The 26,697-nt window shown below is 53.5% G+C and overlaps 1 protein-coding gene across 1 annotated transcript in view; it reads left to right on the plus strand.

Annotated features, from left to right (window-relative positions):
- The first annotated feature begins 6,215 nt into the window (after positions 1-6,215).
- The window catches only part of CYTH4 (cytohesin 4), a 30,992-nt gene continuing 10,510 nt past the window's right edge, over positions 6,216-26,697 (plus strand). Inside the window, exons 1-8 of the mRNA XM_084618022.1 lie at positions 6,216-6,321; positions 12,858-12,940; positions 17,023-17,087; positions 17,583-17,649; positions 20,297-20,415; positions 20,907-20,987; positions 21,969-22,081; positions 24,470-24,618. Of these exons, the coding sequence (XP_084474148.1) occupies positions 6,303-6,321; positions 12,858-12,940; positions 17,023-17,087; positions 17,583-17,649; positions 20,297-20,415; positions 20,907-20,987; positions 21,969-22,081; positions 24,470-24,618 (696 nt within the window). The 5' untranslated portion in view covers positions 6,216-6,302. The remainder of the gene's footprint in view (positions 6,322-12,857; positions 12,941-17,022; positions 17,088-17,582; positions 17,650-20,296; positions 20,416-20,906; positions 20,988-21,968; positions 22,082-24,469; positions 24,619-26,697) is intronic.

The raw sequence follows: 26,697 nt of genomic DNA on the forward strand, positions 1-26,697 counted from the left end.
TGAGCAGATGGTCTCCCTTCCATCCAATCTGCTTGCATTATTCTTAAACAAGGGACCCCCAGCTGGCTGGAAGGGATATGATCGTATAACAAAAGGGGAAATTAGCTTAGTCTGTGAAACACACGCACACACTCCATGGAGGGCCAGACTGTGAGCCATTCAATGAAAATATAACAAACCAAATAAAGGAGGGGTTGGCAGTTCACTAGCTGTATAAGCATCTCAGACCTCCTGCCATTGTCCCAGCCAGTATCACATGCCCTAACCTCCTGTCCAGCAGGGCAGGGCAGACCCTTGGACTCTGGGTCTCAGATGGTGCTCTGTGTCTCTCTCTCAGAGGGCCCAAGGACTCCATCCTGGTACTCTGTACAATGCAACATCTTGAGAACCAAGCCAGATGGAGGCAGGGACTGCAGTGTGACCACCTCTACCAGCCAGCCTTGCCACCTGCATTGGAATTTCAGCCTGGGATGGGTGATAGAGCTCCCTCTGATTGGCTGCTTCTGGGAAAGAGCAGCCAATCACAACTGCTGCAGCAAGCAGGCAGAGCTTTCCCCCTACTCCAAAGGAGTTTTTGGGTAGGGGAAGAGTTAGAGGGATTAGCCAACACCATTCTCACAGCAGGGGAGGAGGGACTAGAAAGCACCTAGCAGCTCAGGGCAGTTCTTCACCTTCCTCCCTCCCCTCCTGTGAACAATGGGTCAGTCTGCTCTCTGCTCCTCCTCCTGCACCCCCATTCCTAGTGCATTCCCAGGCCTGGAAGTGGGCATGGGATGCCTGGAGCTGCAGGGGGAGCAGTGGTTCACTGAGGAGCAAGGGGCAAGTGTGGGACTGGGGGGACACAGAATTAATTAATTATAATTTTGGGGCACCATCAGGCAGCCAGAGGTAGCCCTGTAGTGGGGACAAAGGCCATCTTAGTATATAAATTTACTGCACCCCATGCCCCCCCCACACACACACACACACTACACTGGGGCTGGGCCAGGGGAGTTCAAAAACCAGCAGGCAGACCAAAACCACAATATTAGCTATAAAAAACCTTGTGATTTTGGGGCTAATCTCCTGATTTGGGGGGCATCTGACTCATAATTCTTGAACTTTTGGAGTTAGCAAGACTGGGCTTGGGAGAGAATGGGGTCCTTGGGAAGGTCGTTCTCCAGTGTCCTGCCTCCCACAGCGGCCGGTCACTGATCTTTCCGAGGGAGGCGTAAGAATCCCAGCAGGGAGTCACGGGATAACCTGCCCCCAGGGGAAGTTTCTCCAGTTGCTAGAGGTTGGCATTAGTGCTGAAACATGACAGTGTGCAGCCCTTCCAAAACTCCTGGTTACTTATTCTACGTGGAGCTACCAGCTGTGGCTATGTCTACATTGCCGCTGGCCGGTGTTATTCCCAGCTGAGACATACACATTCCAGCTCACGCAGAGCTAGCCTGCTGACAATATCAGTGTGATGATATTGCCCCGTCGGAGAGCAGATGTATAGTCAGTGGGCTAGCCCAGCCGCTACACTGCTATTTTTAACACACTAGCTTGATCAAAGCTAACGCGTATGTTTAGGGTGACCAGATGTCCTGATTTCACAGGGACAGTCCTGATATTCGGGGATTTTTCTTATATAGATGCCTATTACTCCACTTCACCCCCATCATGATTTTTCACATTTGCTGTCTGGTCACCCTATGTATACATTTACCTGAGCTGGAAATTGCACCTCCCAGGTGCAGCGTACACGTACCCTGTGGCTCCAGGCACAGGAGCTGAGAGCAGGGACCCAGTCCCTCCTACACTCTCAGTGCTCCCTCTGCTGGCACCTAGGCAGGATGGAGCAGAAGGAGGAAGCTGCCTGTCTCAAATACAAAGGAGTGGGGAGGGAGGGAAGTTGGAGCAGGAGCAGAGGGGGACAGATGTGGCGGGATCGGAGCAAGGGTGGGGAGGGGCAGGATCCAAGGATAGGGGAGGGTAATAGCATGGCGGAGGGGGACAAGAGTCATGGAAATGGGAGGATAAGAGTGGGGCGTGGTGGGGAAGATGTGCAGGAGCTGGGGACAAGGGCAGGAGTGGGAGGATGGGACAAGGGCAGGAGCCAGGGGAGGATTGGAATGGGGGGACAGGGACAGGAGTTGGACAGAGGGAGAGCAAGCTGCCAAGGGGGTAGCAACAAGGGAGAGGACAGGGGCAGGAATGGGGACAAGGGTAGAAGGGGACAGGGAGAGGCTGGGGGAAAATATCTGTAACCACTAGAGCACACTCCCCTACAGAACTTGAAAGTTTACAGAACCCAAGAGTCCAGAGTTTCACCATTCCTCTGCTGTCTAACAAATAGCTGTGAAACCCCCTGGCAAAGTATGTGTTTCCATCCCCCTCTAGTGGCAGGTCCACAGAGAAGGTAACAGACTTTTACTGCTACCAGTTACGCCATTACTTCCGGCCTACAGGACTGTGCTGTGAATCTAAAGATAACAACCTGGCTGATGACCCATAGGGAGGTGGAGAGGACAGTCAATATGGTTCCATGTGATTAAATTGTTGGCTTTTAAACATTTAAAAAGCTTAGAAATTTACATTCTGAAAAATCTGTGCTAAAAGAACATTAAGGTTGCAAAGTCAAGCACTCCAGCGTTAAGAAAGGCCAACACTAGACTAGGGGAATTGGTGGCATCTGCCCCCTTAAGACCTATTAGTGCAGGTGCCATGGGCTTGGAGGCCCATGGGAAGAAGAGGCTTATATCCTGGAATTACTTGGCGCACCTATATCCTCAGCATGCTATGATTCACCTTGTGCCCCTCTCCAGCCACCAAGGGGTGCTCTTGGCCAGGGTTTGCTGCCCTGGAGATGGGGGGGAAGGGGAGGCTGGCTTCCAGCATGTCTTGTTTCTCTCACAGAGTTTGAGGAAGAAGCTGGGAGGAGGAGGAAGAGGAATTTGTCGGTGTGATGGCTGCGCTCTGACAGACTCACCCAGGCCTTGCTGTATCGTCTCTGCAGCTTGGTGACCCACGGGAGGTGGGATTCCTGTGGAACCCAAAGGGGAGCAGGGGTCAGGTGGTGGAGGAGATGGGGGTTCAAATATGAGGCTTCCCCAGCCTACAAATCCAAGGGAAGGGAGAAACCTGAATTACCCCATTGCTCCCCTTTCCTGTCATCCCAGATGTCACCCTGCCCCATCGCCCAACTGTTGTCCCTGCCCTTCCTTCTTACCTCAGTGTACCCTGTCCAGTCATCCCCTGACAGCTCCCCAGGCCAGGAACAGCATCCTTCAGCAGAGCATGCATGGCGAAGAAGGGCTCTTCCGGGGGAATGTAGGAATGACTGGGAAGGGGAACTCCTAGCCCAGCACAGAGACATGGGGAAAGCAGGAAGTGGGAGCAGATGAAGAGGCCTGGACCCTAGCCCAGGAGATGGGAAAGGAACGTGGGAAGAGATGAGGAGGGGGTGTCTTGTATCCCGGCACAGGACATGAGAGAGAGGACTCTACCAATCAAGGGGGGGAAGATATGTGTACCCAGGGCTCAAATGGCAATTACTTCACAAGGAGGGATGCAGCCTTCCCACATCCCACCCCACCCCGGGAGACTGAGGCATCCTTGACTGCGTGCCGGGTCTGTGCAGAAGGGCAGGGTGATGGGTTCCAGCCCCAGCTTTATTCCCCTTTTGCCTGCCTCACTTCCCCACCGGCTCAGCTTCCCATCAATTGCCTCCTGCTTTTTGTTCTTCCTTTACTTCCTCCCCTCCTGCGGCTCTTTCCTGCTCGACCGCTTGCTGTCTGTGGTCTTTGATTGACTGACATGTTTGTTTCGCCTGAGTTGAATTCAGATATAAGGTCACTAGTGAAATGAGTGCAGGGGGTTCTCAGACCAGTCATTCCTGGATGTTTAGCTGCATCGCTGAGACCTCATAGGATTCCCCAAGACTGGCTGCCTCCAATGAGGAAGGAACCTGGAACTGGAATAGCAGAGGGGACGCTGTCAGAGCTGGTGATGGGGCCAAGAGTGGCAGAGTCTAGGGGCATTGGCTGATCTGTGTCAGCAGTTAGCACTGGATGAGCAGAGAGAGCTGCAGGCCAGGTCTGAGGTGCCTCTGAAGAGCCGTGTGGGGATCCCAGTACTGCGATAGGAAGGGGTGCTGCAGGCCAGGATACAGACTAGCAGAGCTGTGGGAGGACTGGAGAGCAGGTCTGAATGAGGCTTATTGACAGAACTCGGCCAGGGCCTCTGGGGCTGGAGCGACGGAGTGTGCTGAAGGTCAGGACTGAGCTGCATTGTCTGCACTGTGTGGGTCTCATGCAGGGGCTCCTCCCTTTGTATGGGGGACCTAGAAATCTCAACTTGCATTTAATAAAAGCCCCAAACAATAAGTTTCTAGCCTTTTGCCTTGTGAAAATGGCCTTGGACATGAAAACCTGCAAGTGGAGGGGATTTGTTACTGCTTCTTCCTAAAAATCGTGGGTTATTCATGGTCGTCCCCCACCCATGGCTGCTTGGGTTTAGTCTTTGGGATGCCTGTAATTCACAGCTGTGGGGTGCTGGATTTCTGGGAGGACCCCAGAACCCACCTGGGCTGCCACAAGCTCCCTTCCCCCTCAGTGAGCCCCAATCCTCCAGTGTAGTTGGAAAATTGTCCCTTGAAAACCTGTTTTACACGGTAGCAGCTGTGCAGGGAGTTCAGCCCAAGCGACCAGGCTGTGACACTGCAGCAGGAGGCCGAGGGTGACCTGAGGAGCTTTCCAATCTCCCCATTTTATATAAAATGAGTCCGTTAGCTTTGGGGTTGCCCCATGGAACCATCTTCCAAACCCTCCCCACAACCCTATGGCCAGTCCCGTGCACAGTGCAGTAAGTATAGTAGGCAGGGATTGGGGAAATGGCTTTGCAGGCGGCTCAAGAGAGGTAATGTTAAGGCAGTAGCAGGGGGTGCTCTTGGACCAAGGGGCATGGGCATAGTTGGTGGAGGGCAGAATTGGAACAGCAAGGCATGCAGCAGCGAGGTGCACAGGCAGAGTTGGGGTGGGCTCAGGGCTGGAATAGAAGGGGGTGCTGCAGGGCCGGAGTGAGGGACCCAGGCAGAGCTGGGAGGCAGAACTGAAGAAGCATAGAGTACGGCCGGGCAGGAGTGAGGTGCTCTGCCAGAGCTGTAGGTTGTGTGGAGGAGAAGCCTGCCAGACACCTGCTCAGGTTGTGCTCGGCTTCAGGACATCTGGCATTGTCTCACCATCCTCAGCCGTAAGCCTGACACAGAAGTGAGAGGAATCCTGTGGCCAGACCACCAGATCACTTCTACAATGAACTGTCCCTGTGAATCCCTTGCCCTGCAAGAGGAGCTCCGAACATTGATGCCAGCTGTCGAGCTCCCCCTGTGGGGACAATGCCCTCCCCTCCTTCCCCCTCACAGCATGTCAGGGCCATCACATAGCATAGACGTGGCAACCAAGTGCAATTACCTCAAGGGGAAGTGTGCAGCCTTCCGGGGCTGGGGGGAGGGGAAGAGAAAGCTTGACACTGACAGCCCTGGTGGTTAAAGTCCTATACTCTCCAGAACAGACACAGCACAGGCAGGGCCAGGGCAAGCTCCCGCCACTGCCCTGCCGGGGGCAAGGCTTCCACAAGGGAGAGAGCGACTCTAGGGTTGAGAGGGGAGCTCACTCTCCATGGCCCAGTCAATCCTTGCTGAGGAGCCTGCCCAAAAGGGACCAATTTGGGATGGGGAGAAAGGAACCTGGTCTGGATAAAAGACCATCAGCTGTCAGCAGGGGGCAGTGCAGGATCCAGCACACACCAATTTTGGAATTCTCACCCACCCACCACCTTTTGCTAATTTCTTTTGGGCGCTTAGAGCAGGGGCGGGGTGTGTGTGTGTGTGTGTAAATCTGTTTCCTTGCACAAAACCATCCACGAAGCAAGTTGGCTCTTTGAGTTGCCAACTTCCCTCTTCCTCACTCCCCAGAGTATGCTGGATCAAACCAGATGACAGTGAATCTCGAGACCAACCCCCCAGCAAAGACCTGAATGGCTGCCCATGTTAAAACAGCATGGCTTTTGCTCGTGGCTTGGTTCATTTTATTTTTAGGAAGTAACCAATAAGGGTTTGTACGCTCTGAGAAACATGAGTTCCTCGCTGCCTTCACCATTATGAGCAATGTGGGGAGGAGATGGGGGTGGAGCCTCTAGACAAAGCGGTCCATCCAGCCGACACACTTTTAGCTACTGGGTTGAAGTAGTGCTAATTGTGACAGGCACCCACAAGAGCAGTGGGGAAAGAGAAACTGACGGCTGTTGAAAGAATTCTCCTTTCAGCAGGTATCACGATGGATGTTTGTCCCACCGGTAAGTCTTTCCTTTGGCCGCCTCTTTCTCCTGTCTTGTTGCTGAAAGTGGTGCTAACCCACTAGGCTCTGTCAGGGCAGTGTCACCAGCTGGAGTGGGGTGCTGGGGAGGAAAGGGGAGATGAGGAGTTCCCCAGATGCTTTGGGTGGGATTTATAGCTTGCAGGTGTTGTGCTGTTTTCACCTCCCTCCATCCCTCCCAGTTATTCAGGATCTGTTCCGGCTCCCTGCAGATGTCACTGGGGGCCGACCCACTGACATTAATGGGACCAGGGTCAAGCCATTACTGAGCTTTGTACAGACAGGACATCTCTGAGGAGGAAGGTTAAATCCCTCATGTCAGTGACCCTCAGAGTAGCTAGATAACAAGGAGGCATGGAGTAAGCCAGGCCCATCCTGAGGCATCAGAGGTGCATGGTGTTTGGACTGAGGGTCAGCATATGACTGTAAACAACAGATTCCTTTGATGCAGCCTCGGTGTGACAGGAACAGAGGTGCAAAAGCATGACTTGCAAGTTCAACAGCGAAATTGTGAAAGCCTTTGCTTCCCTGCCCCAGCTGGGGCTAGTGCAAAGTGAGTGTGTGTAAACCCCCAGAGTTCTGATTGGGCAGTGCGTGGCAGGGGTGTAAATGACTCCCCATGGGGCACGGTAACAGTAAATCAGCCCCCTGAGCGGAGGAGAGAGGGAATGGCCCACTTGGAAATGGGGAGTGGGGGAGAGGGAGCCCAACGACCAGTAGCTCAGCTCAGCAATAAAATCAGAGGCCTGGACATATCCCTGTGAACCACAGAAACACGACGGATTCCAAAAGAAGTTAGAAAGACAGAAGTAGCCGAGAGGCGATGAGCAAGATAAAAACGTATTTCCTGGTTTGGTAAGTGGTGGGCAACAAGCGGAGGGAGCTGACAGACAAAGGGATCCTGGCTGGCCTCACGCTAGAAGGTCATTTGTCCAAGGAAAACGTGGATCTCAAAACTGGTTGTCCAGCACGAAAATAGGGTTGCTCTCATGTTGTTAATAGCCACAGTGAGTTACTTGACGTTATGAATATTGTTGTGCTTTGTACTGTTGTGCTTCGTAGTAGTGCCTGGGGCCCCATTTGTGAACCGGGGCCCCAGTGCCGGGTGCTGTACAAACACACAACACAAAGTCCTTGCCCCAAGCAGCTTAAGTGGAGTCATTGTACTTCTGTGATTCGCATGGATGTATCCAGGCCTATGATTTTATTGCTGAGCTGAGCTATTGGTCTTTGGGCTTGGTTTGACACTGGCAGACATTTGGGGAAGGGTCTTCACTGGCAGGAAATCTGCCTTGAGGCCTTTGGAACAGTGACCCCCAAACCCACCTTGCCTGGGGACCCACGGCTGGCTGGCACTGGTTCAAAAGTCAGCTGTGCTGCCTGGGGAGGAGGCGTGGTCAGGGGGCCAAGAGTTTGCCCCTATTGAGTGTGTCCCTCAGGCAGCTTTCAGTGAGGAAGCTTCTGCAGTTTAAGGTTGCCCAGCACAACCCCAGTGAGGGGTGAGGGTGTGAATACTCCCTTGTCTTCTGTCTGGAGTGAATCCCACTGCGGCGCAGTGACCCCTGCTGGTGCTAGGGGATGCCATTTGCACCTCTCTGGGCCAACTCCGGGGAATTAAGCCCATTGTCTGTTTCTGTGGAGAAAATGTTCGACTTCCTCTCCTCCCTCACAGTCCATGGATGACTGACAGGGCGAGCCTGAAAGGTGGAAACTCCCACCCCTTTCCCTTGGGGGGGCAAGGTGAGCGACTTCATCTTGTGTGTTCCTATGTGGGAGAGAGCTACGCCGGCAGGGCCATGGGCTGGGCTGTGCAATGGAGCATGGGGAGATGATCATGTCAGAATCAGAACAGTGGTGAGGCTGGGAGAGAGATCCATGCGAGGAGGAGGGTGAGGAGCTCCAGGGTCTGCTGCCGCCTCTCACTGGCTGTAAACTCAGCCTCATGCCAAGGTAGACCAAAGGCTTGTGTACTGTGGATCCTGCATTTAGCCTGGCTTCTAGTATTGCCAGCACAGTTTTGTACCCATTACTAATGGAGGGAGGAAATTGCAGATGCAGTTGTTCGTGTCTGCAGCGGTATGCATTTAGATGCCTAGCTACAGTATGTGGTTTTCGGTGTGGCTGGCTAAACCATTGTGTTAATTATTTGGCATTTGTACTGTGTGGTTACCAAATTTGCACCATCCACGCCAGAGGTGAGTTTCGAAAATACAGGTCTGAGCATGTCTTGGGGAGACGATAGGAGCTCATGAACCTTTGAGGGCACTGACTCCCTGGGGCATTGGACTTGACTGAACTAATTCCTGTTCAGTGTGGGTGAAATTTATCCCTGGGCAGAGGGCCTGTACATGGTCTATGCATCATTTAAGTCAAGTCCTCAACACAGGGCTTACGTGGAACTTAGCTGGTACCTAGACTCTGTGTGGCTCCTCTGTGCCAGATGTGAACTTCTTCACCCTCTGATTGCATTGCTACGCCCAGGCTCATCTTGGAGTGGAGTGGACCAGTGAGAAGATCCACTGGGCCTCTCCCTTCCCAAGTTCCCAGGCTCCGTTTTCTAGAAAAGCAGGAATTGAAAGAAAGGGGAATCATTGTGCTGCTGTCAACCTCCTCTGCTGTTGGGAAAATAGAGGCCAGCTGCCTGCACGTTATTATTATTGATTACCACAGTGCCTAGGAGCACTAAGCATGGACCAGGACCCCATTGTGCTAGGTGCTATACAAACACTGAACAAAAAGACGGCCCTTGCCCCAGTGAGCTTATCATCTAAGTAGCATAATTGCCCTCATTTAACCATTCAATTGATTCAACGGATAGTTCTTCAAATGAACCACTCGATTCTGGCTCATTGCAGGATTTTGTGGGCAAAAGGGTGACTTTTAGGTTATATTCTCCCCTTTCCCCACCGATTTAACTATGGAATCCAAAGCAGGCAACAAAGGACTCAAACTAGCCGTCTCGTGTCTCTGCTACCAAAATGCAGAGGTTTGGAATGCCTGCTAGGGAAGCACAATGAAAGAGAGGCGCATACATTAAATTCACTTACTTATTAAGTTGCTTCCAATCGGAGTTAGGCACCTCACCTGCTTAGGTGCTTCTGAAAATCCCACTAGGCACCTCTCTGCATCTTTAGGTGCCTAAATCCCTTCGTAAATGTGACCCACCTGCCCCGTTTCTTGCTCACTCTCACCTTGATTCCTCTTGTCTCCCCTACCATGTCTGAGTCAGTCTGCCCATCACTTTCTCCCTGCCCTCATCCTTGTCTACCCTTTTCTCTTCCAGTCAAGGCAATTCATTTGTTTCTTCGGCTGTTCGGCAGCATTCGCAAGGAGAGGGAGCCCTGTTATTTGCAGCCTCAGCTGGTGGGTCAGTGGATGTCCTCTGGGGGCCAGATCCTTGGGCTCGCTACATGCTTTAAGTTGTTTCACCAAAGCAAAGCAGCCACAGTGCCGGCTTCACTGGTCAGTGGAAGATACCCCCAGGTGATGCAGACCATCCGTAGCAGCACATCAGCTGTAACAGCACCACAGCCATCAGGGTATGGAGCAGAGCTGAGGGCGAGGCTAAGGAATATGTGCCCCCACTGCTCTCCTCGGCTGCCCAAACAGCCCCAGGCAAAGATTGTAGCAGCCCTGAGGTTGCTCTTGCTCACACCAGGGGCTGTCCTGGTCTCTTCTTGACCCTGGGATAAGGGGGCATAAAAGTGACATCAAGCCACCTTTGCCCCTTTCCCCTTTTGAGCTGCACTCGGCACAGAATTGGGGCTGGGATTTTGAATTGGAGTTTGGCAGCCCGTTTGCCAGGCAGTAAGCCATCATAATTCACTTGTCAAGCCTGCAGGTCTGGTTGGCACAGATTGCTAATGCTGCCCTAGGATGTATGACAGGAGGTGTTTCCAGTAGAGATAGGTAAGTGTTAGAACCGTTATACAAGCCACTGGTGAGACCTCACCTGGAATAGTGTGTGCAATTCTGGTCTCTTGTGTTTAAGAAAGATGGATTCAAACTGGGGCAGAGAAGGGCTACTAGAATGATCAGAGGAATGGAGAACCTGCCTCACGAGTAGAGACTTAAGGAACTTGACTTGCTTAACTTAACAAAGTGCTTCCTATAAATACATCACAGGGATAAACACCAGGGAGGGAGAGGAGTTATTTAAGTTAAGGGCCCATGCTGGCACAAGAACAAATGGATATAAACTGGCTATTAATAAATTTAGGCTAGAAATTAGACGAAGGTTTCTAACCATCCGAGGAGTGAAGTTCTGGAACAGCCTTCCACGGGCAGCAGTTGGAGGTTGCCTACAATGTCATATGGCCCATCCGTGACCACTAATTAGCAAATATCTCCAATGGCTGGTGATGGGACACTAGATGAGGGAGGCTCTGAGTTCTACAGAGAATTCTCTCCCAGGTGTCTAGCTGGTGGGTCTTGCCCACGTACTCAGGGTCTAACTGATCACTATATTTGGGGTGGAATTCTCCCCCTGGGTCAGATTGGCAGAGACTCTGGGGGGTTTTCACCTTCCTCAGCAGTGTGTGGCCCGGGTCACCTGCAGGTTTGAACTAGAGTAAATGGTGGATTCTCTGTAATTTGAAGTCTTTAAATCAAGATTTGAGGGCTTCAGCAACTCAGCCAGGGGTCATGGGTCCACTACAGGAGTGGTGGGTGAGGGTCTGTGGCATAGCGGTCGGCAGGAAATCAGATTAGATGGTCATGATGGTTAGCCTTCTGGGCTTAGAATCTATGAGTCTATGAGAGCAGGCATTTTCCCATCCTATCTTCGTTGCATGGGGGCTTGGACAATGCAGCTTCCTCCAGGTCCCCACCAAGGCTGCCTCCAGAGTTGGGGGATATGCTCCTTCCCAGTCCAAGTTCCCGTCCACACAGCTCTCCCCAGTCTCAGTGGCCTCAACTCAGTCAAGGCAATTTGTGTGCATGTGTACAACTGTCTGCAGGAAGCTGGCTCAGGGCTACTGCTTGGGGTGACTCTGCCCCCTTAGTCTGTGTCGGGCATCCCCAGGGCATGTGAAGCCTGGAGGGAAGCCAGTAGAGTTCGGTGAGTAGCACTGGGGGAGTGTAAGAACATGTGGTAAGACTCCAGTGGGGCTGCCCCGTCCCTCACTTATCTGGGACGCTTAAGGAAACAAGCCCCTGTGCTCTGAAATTACTGTTCTTTCTCCCCCTTCTCTTTTCTCTCCCCTGCCACAGCTGATTCCTTCCCCTTTTCCACCCTATTTTTAGACATTGTTCCGTGTGTGTGAGGCACACTCAGAGAGTTTCCAAGACAGCTGGTCAGACTTCCCCTTTCCCCCCCAGACAGGAGAGGCCCAGGGGATTTTGGTGTGTGCACCGACAGGGCAGGATACCTGCTGGACTGACCTGACGCAGGGGTGGGGGAAGGTGTTTGCCTAGAGAGACGCTCCTGGCCTGGGGCTGAGTGAGAGCTCTCCACACGCGGCCCATGTGCATGGGTTGATCTGTGGCTCCCTGAACTCCCTTGCTGCTGACGTGGGCTCTCAATTTCTGCTGCTGCAGCTTCCTATTTCTCCTCTGATTCTTGCTGAATGCTACGCTCTGGCCACAGTGTGTTTAGCCGCTCTGCTACCGTTCCATTTCTTCTTCTAGGTCTTTTATTAATCATTCTGCGGTCTTCTCATCTCTGTCATCACTTGTCTTCCTGTGAAGAAGAGGGGAAGCAAGAGCAGCCCTAGTTATATCTGTGTTTAGCCCGTGGTCATTGGAAGATCTTCCCAGCCCCATCACTCCTCTTCCTCAGACGACCCCCCCTCCAAATTCCCTCCCCTCAAAATGGCATCAACTTAGACTCTCTCTTAAACCATTTCTGTGTCCCATTTGCATTAGTTTCTTGCATCTGTTTCTGCATTTAATGGAAGGTCTTGAATTTCTGAGAGATTGAGAGAGATCAAGCCAATGGCTTTTGATTGGGTTAGATTTTATATTTAGGTCACTGCTTTATCAAAAAGAAAAGGAGGACTTGTGGCACCTTAGCGACTAACAAATTTATTTGAGCATAAGCTTTTGTGAGCTACAGCTCACTTCACAGACTAACACGGCTGCTACTCTGAAACCTGCTTTATCAAGTTCATTTGTCCTGATCTTGCTCATGCTCGTTTGTATGAGAAACCACGAAACAAAATTTGGCAAGATTGAACACCGCTACTTGGGAGAGTCCAGGGAGTGAAACAGGGGGGTTGTTGCAAGATCAGGGCTGAGGGACATTGGCATTGCGGTGTAGTGCCCAGGACTGGTGTGTCTGGGGGTGCTGCAGGGTCAGGAGAAGCATTGGCAGAGCTGGGATTGGGTCCCAGGACTGGAATAGGAGGGTAGGGTGCCGGGCAGGAGGGAGGTGCCATGGCAGAATGTTATGGGAAGGAGCAGCTCAGGACTGGAATGGCAGGGGTTGCTTTGTCCTGCCCACAATATTGTGGGGTTCCACTTGGCCTGAGACAGCTCCCGTTCTCACTGGCATTCATTTTCCTTTTGTATTTCCAGGGTCATCTGATCTGAGCGAGGCTGAAGAGGCTGAAATAGACACTATCAAGAAGCACAGGGTGGCACTCCTGGAGGACATTCAGGTATGGGCCATCCCGCCCCTTCCCGTCACTGGACAGACAGGTCTTTCCAGAACCTGCTCTCTGGGGGAACTTTTTACAAACATCCCATCCCATCTAGAACAGTTCCCTGGCCTGGCAGGAGATACTTTCCCAAGCACCATCAGATCTGGAATTCTGAGGTTCCAATGGCACCAGTCCCACCAATAAGCAGCCTCCAGCCTGGGGAACTCCCTGTTGCAAGAGATCATCCAGGCAAACACTATAATGGGACATTTTGAAAAGGCTGGCGAACTTTATGAGCGATATGATTAACAGCCCAGATCCTCAGCTGGGATAAATCGAGGTAGCTTTGTTGACATGAATGGATCTATGCCAATTTACAGCAGCTGTCCCAATATGTGGAGTTACTATTAATTAGCACGTATTACTTGTCTAGTACCATAGCTGTGCGTGGCAGCGTACAAAACCAAAACAGATCGTTTCTGTTCTATTCCATGCCCATTGTCATGGCATCTGAGCCCCTGCCCTGTGTCGGGCTGTCTGAAGTGGCTCACAAACGCAGGTGCCAACCTCAGGACAGCTACAAACCAGGGCCCAAACCCCAAACCGGTCGTGTGTTTCTAGCATTAGATTTAACCACCTGTCAAGTGTGAACTCCAGAGGCACTATAACTGCCTTAACAGGGAGTCACAGGCATGCCTCTTGGGCACTCCAGTCTATCTTGCCACCCGGGCAAGCCTGCCCTTGTGACAGACGGTCCCTAACACCAAAAATCACAATATTCAGGTTACTCCCAGTCCCAAAGGGCCAGTCACTTACCCCAGGTCATCTGTACCTTATATCCTACACCAAAGACAATGCTTTTAGCCAATCCTATATTTAGGGCCCTACCAATTTCACGGCCATGAAAAACGTGTCATGGACCATGAAATCAGCCCTCCACCACGAAAACTGATCTCCCCTGCTGCTAGGAGCCTAGGGCTCTTAACTGCTAGTCCAGCCACGCTGGGGAGGGACAGGAGTTGTCCTTCCCCTCCACAACTGCTCTTGGTGGGGAAATCAGACCCACCTCCAGAGGCAGCACAGAAATGAGGGTGGTACACCCTCACTTCTGCACTGCAGCAGCCCAGGAGCTAGGCTCCAGGCTTCCATCCCCCGCCCTTCCCTCCCGCCCAGCTCCTGCCGCAGCATCAGATGCCAAGCTTGGGGCTTCCTTCCACAGTGGCTCCTGCCAGGCTGGGAGCTTTCGCTCACAGCAGCTGCAGCTGGGGCAACCTGGGCTCTGGGCTTCTGCCCTGCCCTCCCGCTCCAGCTGGAGCTTGGGGCAGCTTGGGCTTGGGACTTCCGCCCCCCTGCCACTCCAGCTGGGGCTCGGGGCAGTCCGGGCTCGAGGCTTCAGCTCTGCAGCTGCAGCCATGGCTTGGGGCACCCAGGCTTGTGGCTTCTTCCCCTGTGGCTCTGCCAGGTCTCAGGGTGACCTGGTAGGGGCTTCTGCCCTGGGGCTTCTTCCAGGGCTGGGGCACCCATTTTTCCTGGGGGGGGCCTAAATTGGTCAGGGCCCCTGCCTTAATCTGTCCCTGGAGTGGACTAGCAGCCAGGAGCCCCCAGCTGGGGTGCTCCCAGCAGCATGGGGGAGATCCTACCCATCTCTAGCTCAGGAACCTCCTCTAACTGCAGGAAGCTGGGAGGGAGGTGCCTTCAGAGCTCAGCTCTGGAGATAGCATAGAAGTGAAGGTAGCAATCTTGGGACCCACCTACAACTTTGCAACCCCCCCCCGCATCCTTCATGATCCCATTTTGGGTGGGGACCCCCCATGGTTACAAACCTTGAAATTTCAGTTGTAAACATCTGAAATCATGAAATTGACCAATTTTAAAACCCTCTGGCCGTGAAATTGACCAGAATAGATGGTGAATTTGGTAGGGCCCTACCTATCTTAAACTAACTAAAGGTTTATTAACTAGGAAAAAGAAATAAGGGAGGTATGACAAGGTTAAAGCAGGTAAACACACACACACACAAGTTACAATTGTAGATTTCAAAAATAGAAGCTGCTGTAATGTTCAGGTTACTCCCAGTCCCAAAGGGCCAGTCACTTACCCCGGGTCAAAGGTGCTATCTGTCCTTTAGGGTTAATCCAGCTAAGCAGTTTGGGGATCCCTTGCTTATGCTTAGAAATACTGCCCTCTCCAAATTCCAAGCAGCACAGTGATACAGATTCTTCTGGTCAGGGATTTTTATTCCCTTCCCTCAGAGTTCAAACTGTGATGGGATGAGGGTTTGTGCAGTTCCCCTCTTCATGGGTGTGGGGGGCACAGTCAGCAAAGTCTTTTGTCCACTGATGTTCCACGGTGGTTCATCTGCTGTCTATAGGCCTTCTTCTGTTGAGCAGGAGATGACATCCTTTGTGGTAAACTAGTATTTTCATGCTTGGTAATGCTTCTTTCCTGACTGTGGGGGTTTCCAGTTTCTTAGCAAACACTTAAATATTACCTTATAGCATGGGGTACAGATAGTGCCAGTGAGATTAATGCATGCGGCAACTCACAAGCATTCCTTAAAGTCCAAACACATCTCTCTAAATCTAATACCCATATTAACAATACTAATACCCGAGTGAGTCAGACTGGTTTCCAGCTATGCATGTGTCAGTGTTCAGTGACGCCTAGGGGCCTCCCCAGGAGCTGGCACCTGGCCTGCCAGCATCACATGCTGAAGAGCTTATTGAGCCAGATTGGTGGCGCTATGTTGACTTGCATCAGTTGAGGAGCTGGCCTACAATCTGCAGGTGTCCAAATGCCCAGGTGACGAGTGCAGTGCAAGGCCTTAACTAGGACAGAAGGTTAAGCCAATTATCTACCAGATAAATAATCCCATTTCATGCTTCTCGGTGTGAAGTGATTGCCACAGAGTCAGGAATGCAAACCCCCCACCCCCATTCCAGGTACAGCTTACATAATTGTCCGTTTGCATTGTTTGTTTGCCTTGCCACTGTCAACATAGGAGGCAGGAAACCTGAGTAGATGGACCAGAGGGCCGACCCAGTGTGGCAGGAGACAAGATACTGGACTCGATGGGCCAATAGTCTGAATCTGTCATCTCCCCAAAGCTGGTTGGTAACCAGTCACTGCCCAGTGGAGCAGGAGGTGCTTAGGTAACCGGGTCCCAGGATGGAGTTTCGTCCCCTGGAGAATTTCTGCAGCAATCTTAGTGCATTATCACTGCAGATAAACAGCTGGTAGATCTCAAATTGCCTATTGAGCAGCTGAAAGATAGTGCCAGGAAATAGTAATAATAACAGTAAATAATTTGTATTACAGTAACCAAGCTCAGGGCTCCGTTCTGCTAGGTGCTGTACAAACATGTTCTCAGGGACAGTCCCTGCCTTGAAGGCCTTAAAATCTAAATCAACTCACCAGGCAAAGGGTGGGAGGGGAAACAGAGGCATGGAGAAAACCCAAAAAACTTGGCTCCCTTTGTAACCCGGAGGCAGCCAACCAGGGGCCGGGATGTGTCCAAGTGTCCAAAGGAGCAGAATTCCATGTTTAACTGGTAGAATATAGTGAGGAGCAGCCCCACCAGCTCACCAGTCTGTGCGGCAACTGCTGAATGCCAGGGGCTCAAGCAGCTCCCTTTGATACAGGATCAGCACACCTAAGCCCAAGGTGACTCCCCCTGCTTGGTAGCTGGTTCCACTGCCTCTCTGCACAGCTTTCCTGGCTGCATGGCTCGGCTACAGCAGGGAAAGGGGCATGGAACAACACCCAGGATCCATTCCAGAGTGGGCACAGACATGGGTCCCTGTTCTCTTGCTCCCTGGCTCTCTCTACACTCCACTTTTCAGCCACTTTTGACAATAGGGGTCAGAACATTTACTCCCCGCCCCTGCCTTCAGCCAGTGTCCAGCATGGGTGGAGAAGGCCACCTAAGATCAGCGCCCTTTTTGATAAGACACCCTGGCTGGTCCCGTGACAATGGCCAGTGACCTGGGCTGGCCCTGCCCACACCAGCCGGGCTTGGCAGCTGCCCAGGGATGAGGTGAGACATCTGGTCTCTCTCCCATCCCCTGGCTCGCTCTCACCCCCGTCTCTTCCTCCCACAGAAGCTGAAGGAGGAGATTGCGCAGGTGTTTGCAGAGATAGATTGCTTCCAAAGCACAGAAGAGAGGTGAGGATCCAGCCACATGCCTGCAGGGAGGTGGCGATTGCATGGGTGTTCCTCTGGTGCATAGGTGGCATGGCTCTTCTTCAGGGTGGAGAAGGAACCACCCCTAGCTGGAGCCTTTCCATTGACATCAGTGGGCTTTGGCGCATGTCCCAGGAGAGAGGAATCTTTCTGGACACAGGAGAAATTATGGAGACAGCTCACTTGCATGCGCAGTCTCTCTCTCATGAGATTTCTCTTTACTAGAGAGCAGTGAGGTCAGTAAAACACCAGCCCCTTGAGAGATTCCAGGCTCCATGGGGGTTAACACCCCCTGCCTTAGGATGGACACATTCTAAGGCAGGGGGTGGCTTCTCTTCTTGGCCCTGGAGCAAGCCAGAGCTGAGATGTGGGAACTCCTGTTGGGAACTTAGCCCCACTCCTGCCCCACCCTGGAGGGGAATACAGCTGGCTGCTTCTCTTTGTGCCAGGCTTGATTCTCCACCTTTGCATCTGCAGCAAAATGGTCCAGAGGGACAAAGATCTGTGCATGGGCCGGAAGAAATTCAACATGGACCCCACAAAGGTAAGGTGTACTGTTCCGACTGCTGCTTGTTGGCATCCCATATGGACCCCTCTTTACTATAGATCAGATGCGAATTACCCACTCCAAAGACATTCATTCTGCCATCAGGGCAGACACACGTGGGGTGGGTCCCAGGAACGGGCGATGAGGTGGAGGTAAGCTGGTTTCCCAGCCTGACATAGCACTGCCAGGCCATGCCTTGCACCAGGATATCTTCTGAGAGCTCTGAGCAATGCTGCCTCCCCATAACACATTGTGCTGACACGTGTCAATCAAAGCACCCCCAAAGCAGAAGAGAAATGGGAGGAGGAGAGACAGGGCCATGGGATATTAGATGGGGTGGGATCTGAATTACCCAGGAAAGAATTTTCTGTAGTATCTGGCTGGTGAATCTTGCCCATATGCTCAGGGTTTAGCTGATCGCCATATTTGGGGTCGGGAAGGAATTTTCCTCCAGGGCAGATTGGAAGAGGCCCTGGGGGTTTTTCGCCTCCCTCTGTAGCATGGGGCACGGGTCACTTGCTGGAGGATTCTCTGCTCCTTGAAGTCTTTAAACCACGATTTGAGGACTTCAATAGCTCAGACATAGGTGAGAGGTTTTTCGCAGGAGTGGGTGGGTGAAATTCTGTGGCCTGCGTTGTGCAGGAGGTCAGACTAGATGATCATAATGGTCCCTTCTGACCTTAGTATCTCTGAATCTATGAATCTAGGGCCAGACTTAATCCAGCCACTAACTCTTCTGTCTGTCAAGGGAGCCCAAGTCCAGAGAGCCCCCAGCCCAGGCTCTCTCACCCCCGTCAGCTGATTCCTCTAAAACCCATTCCTGGGTTGGGAGGGAGGTCACCCAACAGGATGTGAGGCTTTCTCGCACTCAGAGCAGGCCCGGCCAGGCCAAGCAGCCCCTGCTGCTGGCCTGGGAATGAGAGTCTAAGACTTGGACTGCAAAGCAAGTCTGGGTCTCCCACCCACTGGATAACTCCCCCCACCCCCGGCGCAACCCGCACTCCCCACCCCACCATCAGGGGACTCAGAGCAGGGTGTAAAGGCAGAGGTGAATGTGAATAACAAGAAGCGGCTGCTTTCTCTCCCCTCCCCTGCTCTGCTGGACCACTCAGTCTGCAAAGAAAACCACAAGCTGCAACAGTAATATCAGCCCCCATCATTTTAACCACAGCAACCGTCTCACTGGCTCCGGCTCAACCGCTGCTGCTCTGACCAACTTTCCATCACGCCTCCGCCCCCTCCAACTAGGACACATAAGAGGACCCTCCAGCAGAGCCGGTGCTAGGCAGACTAAGCAATTGCTTAGGGTCCCGAGCAGCTCCAGGGGCCCCCATATTCCCTTTTTATTATGTGTTGTATTGGGGGGGGGGTATTCCTGCTTCAGCCCCCAGTGGGCTAACACTGCCTCTGCACTTCTGTACCATCACAGCAACTGCAGGCACCACCCACCAACCCACCAAAGGGTGAGCACAGTCTGGGTGACATTCACTCCAGAGTACCGGCAAACCAGCATTAGGACTCCTCTCTATTTACCTCCCGCCTGGCAATCCAGCCCCTTGCGGTCTCTTATGTAGAGTTAAATCAAGCCCTGTTTTGAGGCCCTACGTGGGACTTTAGTGATGCCTGGTCTTTGTCCTGGTCCCTGTGCGCAGAGGAGGATTGCACCCATAGCTAGTGCAGACTCCGCCCAGGGGTGCCAGGGCGGGAGAGGGGCAGTGGGTGTTACTCTGGGACAGAGATGTTTGGGAAAACGTAGAGTGAGCTGTAGCTCACGAAAGCTCATGCTCAAATAAATTGGTTAGTCTCTAAGGTGCCACAAGTACTCCTTTTCTTTTTGCGAATACAGACTAACATGGCTGTTACTCTGAACCCTGTAGAGGGAGCTATTTTCCATTGGAAAACGCAGCTCTGTCGAAATCAAAATGCTTCACAAAATCATGTCGATTTCATCAAAATTCTGTTTCAGAGAAAAAAAGGTGTGGGGGGGAAGGGAGGGGAGTTCCAACGGTGTTGAAACACCCCATTTGGACCCGTTCAGAATGGAATGTTTCCATTTTTCCTTTTGAAAAGATGTTTCGTTTCGGAATGTTTTAAACTGTGCATGGTGCTGTACATTATAATAGAATATGCCTTTTTAAAAACAGTCAGAATGGAACCAAACCAATTTTGTGGGCACGAAAAATTTTGATCGACCCAAAATGAATTTTTTGGGGGGGAGGGGGGTGTAATTTTCTTCTGCGGAGAATTTTGAAATTTTGGGGTTCCGTTGGAATGAAACAAAGACAAACTTTGAAATCTCAGAATCCTGTTTGAAACGGACTTTCCGTTCTCCGCACAGCTCTGCTCAGGAACCTGGCAGCACCCCAACAGTAGGTTTCTCGGGCCGGGCCAGGATCGGGAGGGGGATGGGTACAGCATTAGCACCAATGTGGAACATGAGGGGAGGGATTAAGATAGCAAATCTAGCTGTGTGCTCCCCAGCTGCGTTCCAAGGGGGAGGGGGAGTAGCTGGATTTGGGAGGAGGCCTGTAGAGCTGGGGAAACATGATGTCCAGAGATGACTGGGCTGGACCCCCCATTAAATTGTCCTTCCCCAGCCCCCCAGACCCCCCTCACTCACAGCCTGGGTGTGCTTTTCCCTCAGGGGATCCAGTACTTGACCGAGCACAAGGTGCTGTCCTCAGACTTGCGAGAGATCGCCAGGTTCCTCTACAAGGGAGAAGGCCTGAACAAGACAGCCATTGGGGATTACCTGGGAGAGAGGTGAGTCTCCCCTAGCTGATCCAGCTCTCTTAGGCCTTAGGCCCAATTTCTGCCGCCAGTGTAGCTGAACTGTAGCAACCCCTAGCGTAGACAGGCAGAGCTGCGACTTGCACGGAGGGAGCTCGGCCCTGCTTGAAAGGGAGATAAGCCCTGTATAGCTCAGCTTCCGGCTGTTTACCCTGTAGATCCAAGGGGTTAGCACTGGGGCAGCTGCACTAGTTGCTGATGGCTGTACTTGGGGCAAACCCCCCGGTGCAGAAAAGGCATCAGTGTAACAACGTTGCCAAGGGTCCTGGTGTCTTTTTGTGGGGGAAAGGGAGCTGAATTTTGAAAGCAGGGAGAGGGGGTGTGCAGAGCTGTTCCTGGGGGAATCGGAGCTCTGAGGGGTCTGAGCCCAGCTCTGCTCTAGGTCACATAGTAAGGCTGCATCATAAAGTCACAGTCTCCTTCTCTCCCCACACCCTCCCACTTGGCCCTGTTCCCTCAACCAGGGACCCGGCGAACCTGCAGATCCTTCAGGCCTTTGTGGAATGCCACCCGTTCGCCAACCTCAACCTGGTGCAGGCACTACGGTGAGTGAGCACACAGGCAGAGAGCAGCAGGGGCCTGGAGTGGGTGCTCAGGCGTGGCTGCAAAGGCAAGCGAACACACACCAGAGGGCCCGGGGCTAGGGAGACAGCTCAGAGCAGGGACGGAGCTTCCCAAGCATTCGTCTGGGAGGGGACCCCTGCCCCCATTTTCATACGTGGGTGTCCGACTGCACCAATGCAGGGGAAGCCACTTCCCGGGGCAGTGTCCCATTGCTGTGCAGTGCGTTGAGGAGTGTGACCCCCATTTCCCTGGGGGGATCTTGCTGCAGTTCCCTGTATTAGGGAAAAGCATCCTACTCTTTCATAGGTTGGCCCCCCTCCTTCCTCTTGAGGTGTCCCAGCATGGGGGGAGAGGGCCTGCTGTTTTCAGGGGTGGCCACGTGGGCAGTGTCTGTGTGCTGTGGGAGAGGGATCCCCCCACCACCACCCGGGCGTCTCATTGAGCTCTCACATTGCCCATGCGGGCTTCTCCTCGGGCTCTTGTGCACTACCAGCAGAGGGAGCCTGTGTCCTGAGGCAGGCGTCTCATTTGAGGCTGTGCACTGGGGAGCGAGGTCCCCGTTTGCTAAGAGAGCGTCCTGCTGGATGCCCACGTGGTGGGGAGAGAGGCCCTGGGCTCTGGAGCAGGCGTCTTGTCCTGCTCCCTTGTTTTGGGGGAGGGTTTCCGTTTCTGAAGGACAGTGTCTAGTTGTTGCCCTAGGAGCTGAGGGAAGGGTTCCCTGTTTCCCAGGCTGGGTGTCTCATTGGGTGCTGAGGGAAAAGCTGCCTGGGTCCTAGGCTGGGTGTCCCTAGGCTTGGGAAGAAAGGGGCCCCTGTTGCACATGAGGATGTCCTGTTGCCTTCCCTGTGTGGAGGGAGGACCCCCGCACATCCATGGGAGGAAGGAGGGCGCCCCAGTGTATTCGGGGCGTGGAGCCTGCCTGGCCATTCCGTGACTAGCCCACGGGCCTGGTGTCCTTGTAGGCAGTTCCTGTGGAGCTTCCGGCTGCCCGGGGAAGCCCAGAAGATTGATCGGATGATGGAGGCCTTCGCCAACTGGTATTGCCAGTGTAACCCAGGAGTCTTCCAGTCGACAGGTAGTTGCAGAGGTGGGGAGTGGGGATGAGCTGCCAGCATTGGCTCAGTTGTTTGCTAAAGAGGGGCCATGATCCACCACTCACAAAATATAGTGTTTGAGCAGTAGAGGCGGCACCTCCAGCTTTAGCTTCCCTTCGATCGGGTGATTTGGCCCCGGTCCCCTGTCACTTCTGCCAGTTCCTACCCTTAGGTGGCTTTTCTAGAAACAGGGGACAATCCTGCTCTCCGCTTCACTGACAGAAACCCACTGGGCCATGCGTGGAAGTCAGTCGAGTCTACGTGGATTGACCCCAGCTGGGGATCATTAATGATTTGGATGATGAGATGGATTTCACCCTCAGCAAGTTCGTGGATGACACCAAGTTGGCGGGGAGAGGTAGATACGCTGGAGGGCAGGGATAGGGTCCAGAGTGACCTAGACAAATTGGAGGATTGGGCCAAAAGAAATCTGATGAGGTTCAACAAGGACAAATGCAGAGTCCTGCACTTAGGACGGAAGAATCCCATGCACTGCAACAGGCTGGGGACCAACTGACTAAGCGGCAGTTCTGCAGAAAAGGACCTAGGGGTTACAGTGGGTGAGAAGCTGGATATGAGTCAACAGCGTCCCCTTGTTACCAAGAAGGCTAAAGGCATATTGGGCTGCATTAGTAGGAGCATTGCCAGCAGATTGAGGGACGTGATTATTCCCCTCTCTTCGGCACTGGTGAGGCCACATCTGGAGTAATGCGTCCAATTTTGGGGCCCCCCACTACAGAAAGGATGTGGACAAATTGGAGAGTCCAGCGGAGGGCAACAAAAATATTTAGGGGGTTGGAGCACATGACTTATGAGGAGGGCTGAGGGAACTGGGCTTGTTTAGTCTGCAGAAGAGAAGAGTGAGGGGGGATTTGATAGCTGCTTTCAACTACCTGAAAGGGGGTTCCAAAGAGGATGGAGCTCGGCTGTTCTCAGTAGTGGCAGATGCCAGAACAAGGAGCAATGGTCTCAAGTTGCAGTGGGGGAGGTTTAGGTTGGATATTAGAAAACACTGTTTCACTTGGATGGTGGTGAAGCACTGGAATGGGTTACCTGGGGGGGGTGGGGTGGAATCTCCATCCTGATAGGTTTTTAAGGCCTCGCTTGACAAAGCCCTGGCTGGGATGATTTAGTTGGGGATTGGTCCTGCTTTGAGCAGGGGGTTGGACTAGATGACCTCCTGAGGTCTCTTCCAACCCTAATCTTCTATGATTCTGTGATCTAGCTCTAGTTTGTAGTCTCTTACCTACAAAAGGAGTTGCCTCTTGTTGCCTTGATTTCCCGTTTCCTCCCCTGTTATGTCTGATCTCTTCTTCCTTCTTTCCCCTGGCCAATCGCCTCTCCTCCTCCTTCTTGCCACTCTCCTTCCTTTCCCCTCATGCCACACTCCATCATCACTGTCCCTCTTCAGGCAGTTGGCTCCAGAAGCCTTGCCAGCACCCGACAGCTTAGGATAGTGGCTCCTCGCCATCTGACAGCAGCAGTGCTGTTGGTGATCTGCACTCAGGTAGCTGAGCCATTATAAAGCCAGCCCAATCCATCCTGTCCCAGCAGTGAAAAAGCCTGTCACCACCATCAGGCTTGTGTCTTTGGCCCACAGCTCCACATCCTGGAATGATCGGCCCAGGCCACCCCTCTTTCAGTGTATTCCTAGCACCCACCAGTCATGCTGCACGTTCCAGCATTTCATACTGTGTCCCAGCGACTGTGTCCTCCCACCGCGACGCTGTCCTAAATCAGCATCTGTGCTGCAGGTCAGACAGTGGTTCTCAACCCATTTACCATTGTGGGCTGCATCCAATACTATCTGTGTGGCCCCGAGGATGTCATATGGCCCACAGCTGTGTGCTGATTGGGCCGCAAGCAGCCCATGGGCCACAGGTTGAGAACCACTGGTGATCATGATGGTCCCTTCTGACCTTAAAGTCTATGAGCATCGACAGCCACCTGTGCTAAATCAGTGTCTTCACATAATGGCGCAAGGTTAAGGAGGCAAATAAATGTCACACCCTCCACCTGGGATTTGTGTCCCCTCCACACGCACAATGCGGGCCTTTGACAGGCCCCGTGTGCCAGCCATCAGACCCCAGTGGGGTGAGCAGCCTCTCCCTGCTTTCCGAGGGCTCCATGGGATCCAAGTGCTCAGTACTGGAGACCAAAGGAACAGGCAATCCAAGGGCCATTAGCAGATCCCAGGCAAAGGGAGACAGCCTCCTCCCGCTGCAGGAGAAACCTTGCTAGAGCCCCAGTGGGAACGGTGAAGCCTCCCCTCAGAACCCCAGGAGCACGGTTCCCTCTGCAGGGGTGTCTGGAGTGGTGATGCTGCCAGGCACCCACACAGCCCTGGGCGCTCTCTCGCTCACCGGCAGATACGTGCTATGTGCTCTCCTTCTCCGTCATCATGCTGAACACCAGCCTGCACAACCCCAACGTGAAGGACAAGCCCCCCTTCGAGAGGTTTGTGGCCATGAACCGAGGCATCAACAATGGAGGGGACCTGCCTGAAGAGCTCCTGCGGGTAAGTGCTGCTGCCTGCTCACCTGGCCTGCTGCCGGGTACTGAGCTGGGAGAAATACCCAACCCAGCCAAAGACATCATCAATACCTCTCCCTGGGGCATCGTGCTGATTTCTGGGTGGCCCCTTCCTGGAGCATCCATGGTCTCCATGAGTGGGAGAGTCCATATATTCCTCCTTCCTCAGTGGTTCTGGAAGTGCAAGGAGACAAGGGCCTGCTAGGCCTAAGGTGCGTCACCCCACAGGGTTGCCAGGTGTCTGTTTTTTTACCGGAACTCCTGGTAGAAAAGGGACCCAAGTGGCTCTGGTCAGCAGTGCTGACCAGGTCGTTAAAAGTCCGGTTGGTGGCACAGCGAGACTAAGGCAGACTCCCTGCCTACTGTGGCTCCCCGCGGCTCCCGGAAGCAGCGGTATGTCCCCCAACCCTAGCTCCTTGGCGCAGGGGCAACCAAGGGGCTCTGCACACTGCCCCTGCCCCAAGCACCAGCTCCACAGCTCCCATTGGCCGGGAATTACGCAGCCAGTGGGATCTGCGGGGGCAGCACCAGCGGACATGGCAACGCACAAAGCTGCCTGGCCATGCCTTCACTTAGGAACCAAAGCGGGGACATGCCACTGCTTCCAGGAGCTGCCTGAGGTAAGTTCCACCTGGCGTCTACTCCCCTCATCCACCCCACGCCCTGCCCCCCGCCCCAGTCTTGATCCCCCTCCCACCCTCCGAACCCCTCGATCCCAGCCTGAAGCACCCTCCTGCACCCCAAATCCCTCATCCCCTGCCCCACACCAGAGCCTGTACCCCCAGCCAGAGCCCTCACCCCTCCACCCCAACGCCCTGCCCCAGCTTAGAGCCCCCTACTGCACCCTGAACCCCTCATTTCTGGCCCCACCCCAGAACTCACATCCCCAGCCCAGAGCCAGTACCCTCTCCCATACCCCAACCCCTTGCCTCAGCCCGGCGCCCCCTCCCATACTCTGAGTCCAAACCCCTTGGTTCCACTCCCCAGCACGGAGCCCTCTCCTGCACTCCAAACCCCTCATCCCCGGCCCCACCCCAGAGCCCGCACCCACAGCCAGTGCCCTCACCCCCTCCCACTCCCCAACCCCCTGAGCCAGCCCGTGAAAATGAGCAAGTGAGTGAGGGTGGGGAGAGCGAGCAACGGGGGGGGGCGGGAATGGAGTGAGCGGGGGCAGGGTCTCAGAGGAGGGGTGGGGCAGTGGCAGGGCAAAGATGTTGAGTTTTGTGCGAGTAGAAAGTTGGCAACCCTAGTCACCCACTCTCCCATGCTGGGGGACCAGGTGTGCTCCAGGAGGGGGGTATGGGTGTCTGGAAGATGAGAGAATGTGCTGTGGCTGGTGGACAGGGAAGGTGCATTGGAGAGAGCCTGCCAATGTGGCCTTGCTGGCCAGGGTGTGCTGCAGGGCAGGAGAGTGTGGGGCTTGTGTGTGTATGTGACAGAGAGAGAGAGCATCGCGTGCGCATGTGTGAGTGTGGTTAGCGGTGGGTGTGTCTGTCGGGGATGTGTCGTGGTGCGTGTCTGCGAGTGTGTATCCGTGTGTGGCCATGCCTGCCTTTGTAGGGCTGGGACTTTCAATTTGCCTAATGGAGCGAGGCACCCAACGCACAGTAACTTGCCAAAAGAGCTGGGCACCTGACTCCCTTAGCCCCAGCCTTTGTCTGTAAGCTGTTCAGGGCATGGTGTGTGTACACAGCCCGGTGCATCTGTGGGATGATGATGATGATGATGATGATGATGATGTCATTGTGGGCCAAATTATGAACCCCTTACTCACACTGAGTAGCACCCAGGAACATCCCCATTGACTCCCAGGGGACGACTCACGGAGTAAGGTGCTGACGGGAATAGGGGTCTCAGACCCTGGCTCTGCGATGCCATGTGTCTTTGCTGAGGGGCATTTGCTCAAGGAAGGACTCTGGCGTCTCTTCTGCACACGTCATGCCATTTGTAGCTCAGGTTTCTCTGATCCCGAATGGCCTTGTGCCCCTGGCCCAGCCTCAGAAAGCCCCAAGGGATTTATTTTACATGGTGAATTCCTGCATTGCCCGAGGGCCATTCTCCCTCT

Source organism: Lepidochelys olivacea (assembly GCF_965140295.1).
Source record: "Lepidochelys olivacea isolate rLepOli2 genome assembly, chromosome: 1".
Lineage (NCBI taxonomy): Eukaryota > Metazoa > Chordata > Testudines > Cheloniidae > Lepidochelys > Lepidochelys olivacea.